Here is a 14,821-nt window from a genome sequence, read left to right on the forward strand (position 1 = left end):
AAGAGTCTATGTGAAGTACTAGTAGAACTTATGTAAGAAACAGGAACAAGAACAAATACCACACTTCAGACAAGGTTATATGCCATTGTAGAAAAGGATTTTTTCTTCAACCACAGTCCTGAACACAATGACCCCTCCTCCTATCCACAATTTTCAAAACAGGATGATTCCCTACTGCCAATTTCAAAAACAGGGTGACCCCCATACCAATCCACTCCCCCCCCCCCCCCCCCCCCCCCCGTCAAAGAGTCCCTTAATAGTAGTTATGAGCACCTAAGTTCTCTAACATGCCACAGGGACTTTACTATATCTGCAATTATTATAGTAATGCCACTATACCAATGTTACAGACACTTCTTGACCAATTCTTTGTGACATACAAAACTTATTTAACACTTACAGTAACTTTAGCTTTTCTAAGCCATGAAATATTACCTTAAGGATATGAATAAACATTGCCAAATAAGAGCAAAAAAATATACTGTGCGCCCTCAAAGAGATAACCATTCATTTACGTGTAACTGTGAATGGAATTCATCTGTGTATGGCATAGAAATAGCTGTGGACATATGGATTTTCAGAATATAATCTTAATGCCCAAGGTGGGTGGTGGTGCTTATGTGTAATAGCAGAATGCACACGGGCCTGTTTGAAAGGATGCAAAAATATAATTATGACAATCCAGTTTTAGTCTTTACATATACAGAGATATGATTTTTTGTTTCAAATTCTTATATATTACAAACCTAAAATGGAAATTGTAGGCACACAAAATTGTTTCCATGACAATAACTCTGTCACAATTGTTTCACACGACATGTTGCAGCACAGAGAGAAGATGAAAAATAATCAGGAACTCAAAACCGTTCTTCTAGTAGCACTCGGCCTTTATTTCATTTGCTGTGAAAACTACAGTGTAGTTAGTTGATACAGGGCAACAGTGTATGAGTTTGATAACTAGCATTCTAATCCAAAAGTTAAATAACTGCTGTAGTTCATTACATTAAGAAAACAGACTTCCTAGATGTCTTAAAATGAAATAGATACAAAGCAGCCACACATCTTCAGATCTATAGATTATATATCTATGATACTGCATTGGTCTTGAAAAGATTATGGCATCTTTGGTCTTACAATGGTATTTTTCTTGTTTTCAGTTTTTATTTACAATGATCTGTGGTTATGCTTTTGTTTCCCCTCTTGCATTAAAGTTATAATTAATTTTCAAGTTTTAGTGAATCCATTTGTTCCATTGCCCCTTCCTCTCTACTGGCTCCTTCTCCATTTTTGCCTTTCTTCTTTTTGCCTTCTTTATTTTTCTTTTGTTTTTTAGCTTCTTGTTCATCAATGGGTGCAGGTTTGACAAATTTTATAATATCTTGTATGTCTGCAAATGAAATGATAAAAGATTTTATTTTCCAAACTTGCTGGAGATCAATACTGAACATTTGCATCAAGACAAAACATGAACAAGACACTCCTGAATATTCTGAAAAGGGAACAACACTTTAGGAAATAAAGGCATTTCATAAACTCTTGGTTCTGAAGAGTCTTTTCATGGTTTCACATCAATTTCCATGAAACACCAAATTGAAACCCGTTTCACACTCTTTGTCCTTGCAGTGGCCCAGTGTTGCCTCATGGGAGTTACAAACAGTGGCCCAGTGTTGCCTCATGGGAATTACAAACAGTGGTCACGTGTTGCCTCATGGGAGTTACAAGCAGTGGCCAAGTGTTGCCTCATGGGAGTTACAAGCAGTGGCCCAGTGTTGCCTCATGGAAGTTACCAGATACTGTTATTATGTGTCATATATTTCTTTCTCAAATGAGTATATATAAGGCACTTTTATTACAACTTATGTACTTGCATGGTGCCATGAATTGTTAAAGTGCATCACTACACTTTTGACTTTGTTGAGTTTGTTGGACAATTTTAGTGCAATGTGTGTACTTACGTGGAGGCATGAATTGTTTTAATACATCTGGTATAAGGATACCCTCCTCTGTCTGGTAATTTTCTAAAATAGCACAAATGGTTCTTGTAGTTGCACACATAGTGGCATTCAGCATATGCACAAACTCTGCCTGTAAGTTAAGAAAATGTTAGGTATCAATGGATTTACTTGATGAAGTAAAGGACAACAACAATCTGTTTTACTGACACACAGTCAGAGAAACTTTGAAATGCCTTTAAGTTATGAATACATTAAAGTATTGTGCCCTTTATGGCCAATGTGTTACATCACTGACTATGACCATTTATGATACACTAGTAACAAGGGTAGATAATATATATTAGTTAAGAGCCTGATCAATATAATAACAGGTACAAAAATACAAGTTACAAGGAAATTCTACATTGTACCACGTACATGGTTAGATGCAGATAAAAACTAAATAGCTACGGATACAGAAGTCCTGATTTTCCCAGTGTCCATTGTGTACTCAACATGGTGGCAAGTTCGAGCGAGACTCCCCAAGGTAAGAATTAGTCAATTTCTGCTTCCAAAATACAACACACAAGTTGGAGGCTATGTGTTCGATTGAAGGCTTTGTTTTGTTTTTCATTACTTTTTAATAAATAGCAACTACGGGTCATGTCAGTCAATTTGAAGAAAACAAAGTTTTAAAAAAATCATCTTCTTTATGTTTCTCTGCCTCTCCATTATCATTGATAATGTGTGAGTAGACACTTGAATGGTGTCTATAGGTATCAAACTTTTGGAGACAACAAGCAAAATGTGCTTTTTATCACAAATATGGAAGCCATTTTGCTATAGGTCACAAAATTGAATGACTTGCATATGCCTTACTTAGTCAAATCCAAGTCATGATTAAAATATTATGACTTGAAATATTTGATTCAAAAAGCTATGAAGATAACCACACTTTGGCTATTTGACCTTGAGGAATACTTTCAAGATCAAAGTCTTAAAAGAAAGCTCACATTTGATAATATGGGTGTAGGCACTTGAATGGAGACACTACCTCCAAAGTTATGATGCATATGGTGAAATTTAACATCAAATATGGCTGCCATTCGGCCATATTTGATTCAGTCACAAAGTAACATGCATATGTCTTACCTAGCATGTTACCTTTGTTCCAGGTTTGGTTGAAATCATTCTTTGCATGCCAGAGATATGAGAGTGGATACACGCATGCAAAATCAGACAGGCAGACAGACAGACAGACAGACAGACAGAACCCAGTGTAATAGCCCTCTCCAGGCAGTGTTTGTTGGGGGGGGGGGGCTAGAAATAAGGTCACTCTTATATGATTTCTCCTATTCTATGTCTTGACTAAAAAAAACACGAGAAATGGGGGGGGGGGGTGCTTGTTACTTAGTTTGACATGTGCGTGTTTCTTGTTGTCTGTATTAGTCTTGTGGTTTGTTTGTACTTTGTTTTGTTATGCATTCCTTTTTCCTTCTTATAAAAAAGTGTTTGTTTGTTTTTTAAAAAAGAGATAGCAAGTTTGAGGCCTCTAAACTTTCAGACTTAGAGTGAGAAATAGTTCTGTTATATCAGGGAAGCAACATAGTGCAAATATTTCCAAATATCTTGACACCTTCCACATCAACATACATGCTACATAGCATCTATGATATGACCATCTCATTTGGATTTTACATTTTTTGGTCTTCAAGTTACCCTGCAGTCATACAATGATCTGAAACCTTACCTGACCACCCATCTTCTTAGTCTGTCCATACCTGACAAGCAGTCTCCTGGATTGATAATCTAAGCAATTGGAACAAGATACTAATTCTCTAAAAGCACCTGAGCCTGGGAACCATGCTTCCAAGTCCAGTTTTTTGGATGCTGCATTGTTCAATTCACCTGTAATGAATCACAGAGAAGAATTATAACATATCTAATTAGTCACATACACAAGCTACACATCATGTAATTGTGAATTTACCCTGTAAAAGTCACTATAAACAAGTTGGAGCAATTTCTTGACATAAAAATATCAAAATTGGTATCATAAAGCAAAATGAGTAAATCCCTGTAGAGTTTCATATATTGGTTGGATACTGGAGGAATTTGCTAAAATATTACAAACAAATACATGTATATGAAATCATCACATCCTGTGCATGTCAATTTCCAGTTCAAAGGATGTGATTATTTTATTTATTTGTTGTTACAATTATATTTGCACTGGAAATTGAGAAGCACAACTTCACAGGATGTGCTACGAATACTGCCTCAATCACTGTAATTGCTGTAGAGATTTCTTCTTACCAGACACAATATTGACCACCCTGTATGGAATATTCATAGATTGATAAAAGTCTTCTGCATTGCCAATCATTTCATTAAACATCTCCCAGGATTTCCCATCATGAGGGGAAGTCAAACAGAACTGTTCCACCTGCATTACAAATAGATACAAATATAAAACTTTAAACTCCGAGAATAAATTCACATGCAATTCTCAAAACTGATACCTTTGAAAACTTGTGCATTAACAATGGATTTTAATTTCTTTATATTTTTATTAATTCCATATCTATTATATAGATCTGATACCTTAGAAAATCAAAAGTTTCAGTGGATATCATTTTTGCCCTTAACAGAATGCAGCTTGTTCTTTACTGATTGCAGAACAGCAGAGAATGTCCATGTATCCAGTATTTTCAGTGGTATATCATTTTAATAGAAAGGAGATAGCAGTGAAAGTGGTGACAAACTACCAACATATCAGTTAGATATTTATGATGAAAGGGGAAGTAATCTTTTACGAAAATATCACAATGTCATTTTCGTGAAAAATATTATACATTTTCGCAAAAGAAGCATTACAAACAAATGTAAACTGCTAACTGAATTAAACATGAACAATATTTTAGGTTGTTTACCTTTTCAAACTGGTGAACTCTAAATATGCCCCTAGTGTCTCTTCCATGTGAGCCTACTTCCTGTCGGAAACATGTCGAGAATCCTGCATATTTGATAGGAAGACTTTCCGTTGGGATCCACTCATCTCGATGGTAAGCTGCTATTGGTTGCTCTGATGTTGCTATTAAGTATTTCTCTTCATATCCACCTTCTTCACCTTTCTCACTGCCTTTGCCTATCACCTGCAATCAATTTTAGCTGAAGTGAAATGGTCTGAACTGTGACAGTGGGCAAATCTTAAAGGCCAGGGATTTCAATTCCCGGTTCTCACACCTTATAAATGGAACCATAAGGATTACCTAGGATCATTCTATTGTTCTAGTCCAACTTTTTCTATAGCACTGTTAAACCACAGGGAGCTCAGGCTCAGTTAGTTTTGTTTACAAATACAAACAAACAAATAAACAAACAAAATACAAACAAGTAAACAAACAAATAAATTAATAAACAAGTAAACACACAAACAAAAACAAGTAAACAAACAAACAAAATAAACCGACAAATGAGTAGATACATACATGAGTAAACGACAACAAACCAATGAACAAACAAACACCCCCACCCCGCAATGGAAATAACCCAAAAGGGTTGAGACTGATCAACATCCATACGTATTACATTTTTTAGTAATGTCAAAAATTTATTTGGTCAATTTGTATATGTCACAAAACAAAATGATGTGCATATATCCCATATTACATGTCACCTTTGTGCCATGTTTGAAAGAAATCGGATGTTGCATGTCTGAGAAAATTGCTATCTCGGGCATTCAGTAACTTATGCATTTACAACAGAGTGAAGGAATGTCATGGGGGAGGGGGGGGGGGGGGGGGGTGTGAGTTTAGTCATGTACAGTCATGCCATGAGTCCAGAGGTTGCAGTCACTTTTTTTCTGATGCGTTCCTGTGACACGTTCCTACCAAATTAGCATCAAAATCCCATTATGGTGCGTCTTTTCCAAATTAGCATCAAAATCCCATTATGGTGCGTCTTTTCCAAATTTGCATCAAAATCCCATTATGGTGCGTCTTTTCCAAATTAGCATCAAAATCCCATTATGGTGCGTCTTTTCCAAATTTGTATGCACACTACATGTATTTCAGATGCTTCACCATAACATAGCCGTGCTATCGATGCAAACCCTTTCTAACCACGTCTGATACGTAATGATAATATCACGTAGTTTCTAAACTTCCCAAGACATGCTCTCCACGTAAGGAAATGGTCATGGGCCACATGAAACTGTTGAAACATTATGCATACGATGGGTCATATTCAAATTTCACAGGTCACACTGCACATAGAGATTTAGAAAATAGTTACAAGAAGAACAGCCTAAATCCTAGATGTCTTGTTCTACAACTTCAAAGCAAAGATGATAACCATACGTTTACCAACAGTAAGCCCCATTAGTCCCCTGTTTATGACACGTCCCCAGTGATGCATACATCCAAAGAAATGTGTCCTAAGTGTCAAATAAGGCATCAAATACACACAAATAATGTGTTGGAGACTGTGAGTCATTCTTTCTACCATACATTGTCATTGTATGTGTCCAATGCATGCATTAGAATGACACCGGTTGTCGTGGTCAATTTGACTTTACATGGTCAAATTGGCATTACCGATAGCAAACGAACTTTGGTGGGACAGGACATGGGAGTGATGCTCATTTGGTTCAAGGTAGTTAATGTTGTGTTTCCATTTGACTTCCTGTCACTATCATTCAGGAATCATAACTATTTCAGTTATTCCATGTGCATAGCCTTAGTAATGTGATACTAAACCAGCTGTGTGGGAATTTACATATACTTTTCTTCTACTACCCCACCCAATATAAACATTGCAGAACAATGTGATGCCACGCATCATCAGGTGGTGCTTTAAAGTGAAATAAAATTCCAGGATTTTCCATGGTTCACCTTCCTGTTCCACAGCTGTCTTGCTACAAAATTTTAAATTTTAAAACTTTACAGAGACACAAAGTAATGAATACATGCCATTTCCAAGGTGACTTTGCATCATGCCTATTTCCTTCATTATCATTGTCGTTTATTCATTTCTTTATTCATTTTGCATATTATGTAAATTGAAATTAACATAATAAGAACGAAGGAAACCTACCTTGTAAAGTTCATCATCAAACTGACTTAACTGGGCTACCTCTTGCATCACTTCTTTTCTCATAAAGAATGGTGTGTACAATGGTACAAAGCTTTTAGTGGCCAATAATCGAAGTGCATGTTGAATTATAGCTTGTTCAAGGAAAATACAGTCTCCCTGAGAAAAAAATATATGATGTAGCTAAGAAAATGCAGTCTGGCTGGGGAAAAGAGTTGAAGAAATAACCAGTTTGTATTTATTCTCTTCAACAATTTGTTTAAAGTAATTCTTAGAGACTGTTTTTTTCAATTTTGTTTAAAGAATTGGGAACCCTGATGGCATGAGGAGGAAAGCAGATAAAGGTAGCATAATAGATTTCAATACTACTGGGTGTGTATCATACTATTTGTAGGGAAACCCAGTATAAGCCCAGTGAACCACTGGGTGTGTATCACACTATTTGTTGGGAAACCCAGTATAAGCCTGGTGAACCACTGGGTGTGTATCATACTATTTGTAGGGAAACCCAGTATAAGCCTGGTGAACCACTGGGTGTGTATCACACTATTTGTAGGGAAACCCAGTATAAGCCTGGTGAACCACTGGGTGTGTATCACACTATTTGTAGGGAAACCCAGTATAAGCCTGGTGAACCACTGGGTGTGTATCATACTATTTATAAGGAAACCCAGTATAAGCCCAGTGAACCACTGGGTGTGTATCACACTATTTGTTGGGAAACCCAGTATAAGCCTGGTGAACCACTGGGTGTGTATCATACTATTTGTAGGGAAACCCAGTATAAGCCTGGTGAACCACTGGGTGTGTATCATACTATTTGTAGGGAAACCCAGTATAAGCCTGGTGAACCACTGGGTGTGTATCACAGTATTTGGTGGGAAATCCAGTATAAGCCTGGTGAACCACTGGGTGTGTATCACACTATTTGTAGGGAAACCCAGTATAAGCCTGGTGAACCACTGGGTGTGTATCACACTATTTGTAGGGAAACCCAGTATAAGCCTGGTGAACCACTGGGTGTGTACCACACTATTTGTAGGGAAACCCAGTATAAGCCTGGTGAACCACTGGGTGTGTATCATACTATTTGTAGGGAAACCCAGTATAAGCCTGGTGAACCACTGGGTGTGTATCACAGTATTTGGTGGGAAATCCAGTATAAGCCTGGTGAACCACTGGGTGTGTATCACACTATTTGTAGGGAAACCCAGTATAAGCCTGGTGAACCACTGGGTGTGTATCACAGTATTTGTAGGGAAACCCAGTATAAGCCTGGTGAACCATTGGGTGTGTATCATACTATTTATAAGGAAACCCAGTATAAGCCTGGTGAACCACTGGGTGTGTATCACACTATTTGTAGGGAAACCCAGTATAAGCCTGGTGAACCACTGGATGTGTATCATACTATTTGTAGGGAAACCCAGTATAAGCCTGGTGAACCACTGGGTGTGTATCACACTATTTGTAGGGAAACCCAGTATAAGCCTGGTGAACCACTGGATGTGTATCATACTATTTGTAGGGAAACCCAGTATAAGCCTGGTGAACCACTGGCTTATACTTACCTACATACCAATCTTCACAAAAATACAGATAGAATACCAAAGGACTGTAATGTACATCTGACAAAATACACAATTAACACTTCCTCCAATCATTTTATCAAAATAAACTCACTTTAAGAAAGTATCCCCTACTTCCAGAGACCACTGCTCCTCTTTCCTGCTCCATTCCATCAACCATATGAATCAAATCTACATGTGAGTACTTCTTTCTGACTGTTGTGTCTCCAAAGGTACGTTCAATACCATTATCATCCTAAGAAAAACAGATGAGTCGATCATATTGTCAAATTGCTTGTTTTCATTTCTGAGTGAAAGTTCAAAATCATATTGTCAAATTGACTGTTTTCATTTCAGAGTAAAGTTCCAAATCATATTGTCAAACTGACATCTTTCATTTCTGAGTGAAAGTTCCAAATCATATTGTCAAATTGACTGTTTTCATTTCTGAGTGAAAGTTCCAAATCATATTGTCAAATTGACTGTTTTCATTTCTGAGTGAAAGTTCCAAATCATATTGTCAAATTGACTGCTTTCATTTCTGAGTGAAAGTTCCAAATCATATTGTCAAATTGACTGCATTCATTTCTGAATGAAAGTTCCAAATCATATTGTCAAATTGACTGTTTTCATTTCTGAGTGAAAGTTCCAAATCATATTGTCAAATTGACTGCTTTCATTTCTGAGTGAAAGGTCAATACGTTCAACATGTACCAAGTGCTATAACCTTTCTCAATTCAGGATCATAAACCCTATTTGTCAGGAAACCTTCAAATTAATGTATGACATGCTGAATGACTTTCGTTGTCATTTTTATTTATTTTCCATTCCTTTTTGACTGTATACATTGTCTCATTGTTTTAGTGATCAATCATGTACATGTTTACATGTGAAAACAATTTTTGTCTCTATCAGAGTTACACTAAAGAGAAATGTTCAATTATGTGGATAATAAAGTTATATTGAATTGACTGAATTCTAGATGTAATTCACAGTAAATTGATTACAAAGACGTCTCAGAATGCACGATTGTGGGCTTTTTTAATATGGTTACCAGTTCTAATTTAACAACACAATGATAAAATCTAACTTTTCTATTTTTGTTGTCTGAATTCAGATATTGATAACTACAACATCTATACCTGAATGTTTGAATTCAGATATTGATAACTACAACATCTATACCTAAATGTCTGAAAGAATATTCATAAACTACATTTTTCATTCATTTCTCAACCCACCTCATCATTGCTTACAGGTACAGATTCATGAATTAAATTTCCAATCTCTTTTAGACTTTCTTTGCAAACAGTTTCCACTTCAAGTCGTTCTGCATCACACTTAGTTATCGCTTCACCTATCAGAACTCGGATTTTCTTGATCTGGTTCACTGTTAAACCCTGCAACATATAAACAGCTCTTTATTCCAATATAGTGCTAATATATAGAAAGAAAGTATACATGGTTGTAATGAAGAGCACCTTCCCAAAAGCATGTCATGTGATTAAAATTTTACATCAATTTAAGCCAGGAGCAACAATCACATCAACCTGGTCCTGTAATTTGACATCCCTAACCCTAATCTTCATTTCATTCTATTGCTTGAATTCACAAATAGGTTACCTGAACATCATCAATTCTGGACCCCATGTCCTTGTCTTGTCAAACTTGCCCATCATTTCTCTCCAACTTTAACAGAAATTCTGACTTGTACCTAGTTCTGATACTAAATGTGGAGTTGACACTCTTAGGCACTATAGTAAGAATGTCCTCTCACACAATTGGACAAATAATAACATTGGAAGCATTCTATATGGTACATTTTTACCTTAAATGTCTCCTCATCAAGAGTGTCAAGTTTGTCCAACACTTCTTGTGGTACAGGCTCTGAGGCATCTCCAACTGGTTCTTTATTCTGTGATAACAACATAATCGTCAATCAGCTATGAAATACCATCAACCATAAAAATAAGAATGCTGAGTACAAGAATGTACAACTTTGGTATAGATCATCAGTTTTGCTGAACAACAACTCACATTTCTACAGCAATTCACATAGTGGGCTTATATCAAAAAAGAAACATTTCAAATGCAAGGATGTAATTGTACACTACAAGATAGTCAAAGCATTATGACTAGTTACAATATCTATCTCTCCATCAACTGTACAGTACAAGATAGTCAAAGCATTATGACTAGTTACAATATCTATCTCTCCATCAACTGCCTTGAATGAAACTTGAAAGTTATTGAAACTCATATAACTTAGATCACCTTCAAACACTTAACCTGATTGGCTGCCATCCAAAACCCAATGCCCAATGGGGCACATCATTGTGTTTACTGTGGTTTTGACTTTCTGCCAACTGTAGAGCTTATCATAAATACATCCTTTCCCCTGACAATGATTTACACACTTTGCCTTTGAAAATATAACAACACCCTTATGTTGAAGCACCTTTCAACAACTTTGAAGTTAAATTCAGTGATGGAGGTAGCCATATTGGAAAGGTAGTCAACATTGATAGTATAAAGGAACTCTGTGATTGGTCAATTTGCTGCTGGATAATGTCAGATTGTAGCCGTTTGAGAGTGATCTATGCTAGACGAGTTTCAATGACTTTCCTTCAAGGCAGTTGACAGAGATAGAAATTGTACCTTCTAATGTCTTCATTATTCAAGATGATTGTACTTGGCATTGATGTCCTTAAACTGGTTTAGTAATTTTTCCAAAGCTACAATCATAATCTCCAATCTTACATCTGCCTGTAAATCATTAAATTATTTTGCTGCTGATTAAATGTTTGATAATTTCATCCAACTTTGCATCTCTCCATGTCAACTATTCAATTGTATAAAAAAATGAATTCTTACTTTCATTTTGTCACCAATATTCCTGCTACAAGAATTTTTCAGTTTATTCCAGTTGTCTGCTTGGTACCTCACTGAAAAATTCAACAAATGTACAGAGATGTGTCATTCTTGATCAAGTTTTGTTCATTTTTTTAACAATTACTTCTAGTAATTTTGCAATATTTGAGAATAACGCCATATGTTCAACAAGCAGTGTATCAAACGGGACATATGTATGCAGTGTTTCTATTATTGATTGTGAAGTGAAATGTAAACAACCTATAAAATCTGCACAAAAGGTTCTCTGCACTTATTATAAGGAGTTATATGTGGTGCTTACTCAACTATTAGTATTAATTGTATTCTACATTTACTCATTATATGTGTCTGTCAGTTATTATGGATTTCAACATTGCAGAACATAGTACCCATAGTATATTGTGGCTGTGAATGTATTACATTTTAGTTGATAATGTCAACACATTGACCATGCTATAGCCACTACTGTCTGGTATCATATATTTATTAATGCCTTTAATTTCAACACTTTCAGTTCTCTGAAAATACAGCTCCTTTATTTGCAAACAAGAATAATTTTGTTATACTTCTCATTTTGTTTGTAATATGAATGATCAATTTGAGGTTATTCATTCAAATTTCATTTTGAGCTTCATCTTTGACGTCAATCATTTCTCTTACTGAAGTAGTATGAGTAGCTGATGCCACTTGTATTGTAAAATTAAAGTTTTCGTAGACTAGATTAGCTTTGCTTTTTTCTAGGAAATCCTAAGTCTTGAGTTTGACAAGAGTGATCAGCTGATCCCTACCTTACATTTTAGAACAATGCAAAGAGAACCAGCATTATGGCTGAGTGGCTGATTATGTATCAAAACAGAGATGGTTGTATTTATAGGGATGTCTTCAAAACAAAGTGAATCCTAAGTCATATTTATATTACAAATATATACAATTTTAAAAGCCACATATAAACTCTTACTGCTAGTGATCAATAAATTAAATTAATTCTTTGATCAGCAAGTAGCATAACACTATACCTACATTGCAACACAATTCAATGCGCAACTGGCACCAACAACACATCAGAATTTGTTGTTCTCCTATCCCTGTCTGTGTGGTGATTTACTAGAAATGCAATAGGACTAACAATCTAACATTAACTGCCATCATTTTAATGCATAATTTAACAAAAATGTTGGTTTTTTTCACAAGAGAGGGCACACAGGTAGATAATACATGGTATATCAAACATTACATTATACCAGTATACTGATTGTGCAAAATGAAGAGATCTGATTGGTCAAGACATCAAACTAACACTCTAAAACAGTGATATATGCACAATTAACACAATTCTAAGTGGTCCTGAATGAGAATAGTACACTCATTTTTGATTGCTAAATCCACCTTGGCCACCGTATCCGTACGATCACCTACACAGCACTAAGTCGTCACATTGAACGCTAGTATTTTCCCTAGCTAGGAAAAAGGAACAAGATTGTCGAGGCCCTAGAATTGTCCAATGTTATCACCTTAGAGTGGCTCAGTGTTGTTCTTGGTCCCATCCATCATGAAACGAATCTAACTTCAGACCATTGACAAATGAATGTGCCAAGGTAAAAAATTAAGTAAAACTACATTTACACACTACACAGTATTATCTATTAAACTATTCATTGCTTCAACATAAATTTAGTGATGTTATCCTTGACATCTATCTATCTATCTATCTATCTATCTATCTATCTAATAAATTTATATAGCGCCAAATATCCATTTAGAAAACAATGTTCAGTGGCGCTTAGAGTTAGAAAGGAGATGAAAAAGCTCTCTGAAATATGTGGGTTTTCAAGCGTCTTTTGAAAATGTTAACATTGGGAGAGGTTTTAATGTCCAGGGGTAGAGAGTTCCAAAGTTCAGGAGCTGCTGAGGAGAAGCATATGGTGAGATCATCTGTGTAATGGAAGTAATCACAATTGAAATTCAACAGATATTCAGGTTCTGGGCCAATCTATACCTGCACTTCATTTCCATTCCAAAGTGCAGTTTGCTTTACCATTTTTTTAGAATTTGTTCATTACAAATTTCAATATACTCGTATAATATAAAGGCAATAAACCACTCCCTGGAGATGGTATACTCTTGGTTTTGACCAGTTGACTCCATATATGCATTTGCTGATGCCCATGCTAATAGGTTGATCATCTGGTCAAAACCAAGGGTATACCATCCCCCCCCCCCCCCCCCCCCCCCATGGTCATGAGAGGGACTGTGGTTATAACTAGCTTAATAATATATGATTATTATGCCAAGACACTGCAGACTTCATCAAACCTCAGATGGGAGCAAAAATAACGTTGCCTGGTGCAATACTTGCTGTACGTTACATGTACAACTCTAAATAAAATATTGTTAAAAAATCGTCATGGATCTCTCTATAAAATAACTTGCTGATAAACATGAATTATGACAATATCGAAACATGTCAGTCAACATTGGAAGTTATAACTTACGTTTTCGCCATTTTGTATCAGCTTCTACCACGTTATCAACGAGTGTTACATCCTTGTAACGTTTCGCCTGGTTCTCTTTAATCTTTGCCGGGTCTCCGCCCTTGTCCGTCCTAAATAATTCTAGGTCGAGCACCATGTTTTACGTTAAAATATGGGGTTTTGGGTAAAACGTGATATTCACGCCTTCTGCTGAATGGAGCCGACGCACAGACGGAGCATGCGCAGTGTGCTGGGACAAGCAATTTGCATTTTACTGGAGACTATTGCATCAGATAGTTGTTCGTGTCATCATGATGAAATAGTGATTCGGTATATTCTATGACAAATAACAGTATGCGTTTATCCATTCGTGTAGGGTCTATGGTTTATCATCAGGGTGACAATTTTAGAGATGTACCGATTTGAAATACGTATAATATCAAAGTTGTGGACACCCGTACGTATCTTTATTCCATCCGTTAAGAAAACTACATTTCTTCATTGGATTTTCTGCAATAAGCATTTGGTGATAAAAACAAACTAGTAAATATATAAACTTCAGTAATAATAGAAACAAAAAATAACTAATGTATATATGAGTAGTCCTGTGCTGCTTGCAGACACAGGGGCGTGTAATATTGCATAAATTGTTGTTTTCCAGGTCTACAGACTAAATATAACAACCTTTTGAATATATATTCCTACCTGTATAGGGAATATTTATAGTATACGTAGTACTATAGATCGATACATTTGTAGCAGCAAGATTCGTATGATATTTTCCTAAGAAAACGGAAATCTAAGCAATAATACACGCCCCTGTGCTTGCAGACGGTGCACGCGTTTCGCATGGATTCTGGCC

At 36.1% G+C, this 14,821-nt stretch overlaps 1 protein-coding gene across 1 annotated transcript; it reads right to left on the reverse strand.

Annotated features, from left to right (window-relative positions):
* Positions 1-873: 873 nt before the first annotated feature.
* On the reverse strand, positions 874-14,204 carry LOC144453521 (serine--tRNA ligase, cytoplasmic-like). The gene is made up of 11 exons (XM_078144837.1): positions 13,981-14,204; positions 11,471-11,541; positions 10,425-10,511; positions 9,838-9,996; positions 8,712-8,852; positions 7,032-7,187; positions 4,868-5,089; positions 4,251-4,380; positions 3,685-3,842; positions 1,956-2,085; positions 874-1,387 (listed from the first exon to the last, which is right to left on the reverse strand). Exons 1-11 carry the CDS (start codon positions 14,114-14,116, stop codon positions 1,218-1,220), a joined length of 1,560 nt encoding a protein of 519 aa, XP_078000963.1. The 5' UTR covers positions 14,117-14,204; the 3' UTR covers positions 874-1,217.
* Positions 14,205-14,821: the final 617 nt, after the last annotated feature.

This window comes from Glandiceps talaboti, chromosome 1 (assembly GCF_964340395.1).
Source record: "Glandiceps talaboti chromosome 1, keGlaTala1.1, whole genome shotgun sequence".
Lineage (NCBI taxonomy): Eukaryota > Metazoa > Hemichordata > Enteropneusta > Spengelidae > Glandiceps > Glandiceps talaboti.

Bases quoted from the DNA above. Each gene is read 5' to 3' on its own strand.
- LOC144453521 (XM_078144837.1), bottom strand. From the start codon at position 14,116: ATGGTGCTCGACCTAGAATTATTTAGGACGGACAAGGGCGGAGACCCG. The intron at 10,512-11,470 runs GTAAGAATTCAT...TTGTTATCACAG, and splicing joins ATATTGGTGACAAAATGAAA to AATAAAGAACCAGTTGGAGA. The intron at 4,381-4,867 runs GTAAACAACCTA...TTTGTAATGCAG, and splicing joins GAGTTCACCAGTTTGAAAAG to GTGGAACAGTTCTGTTTGAC.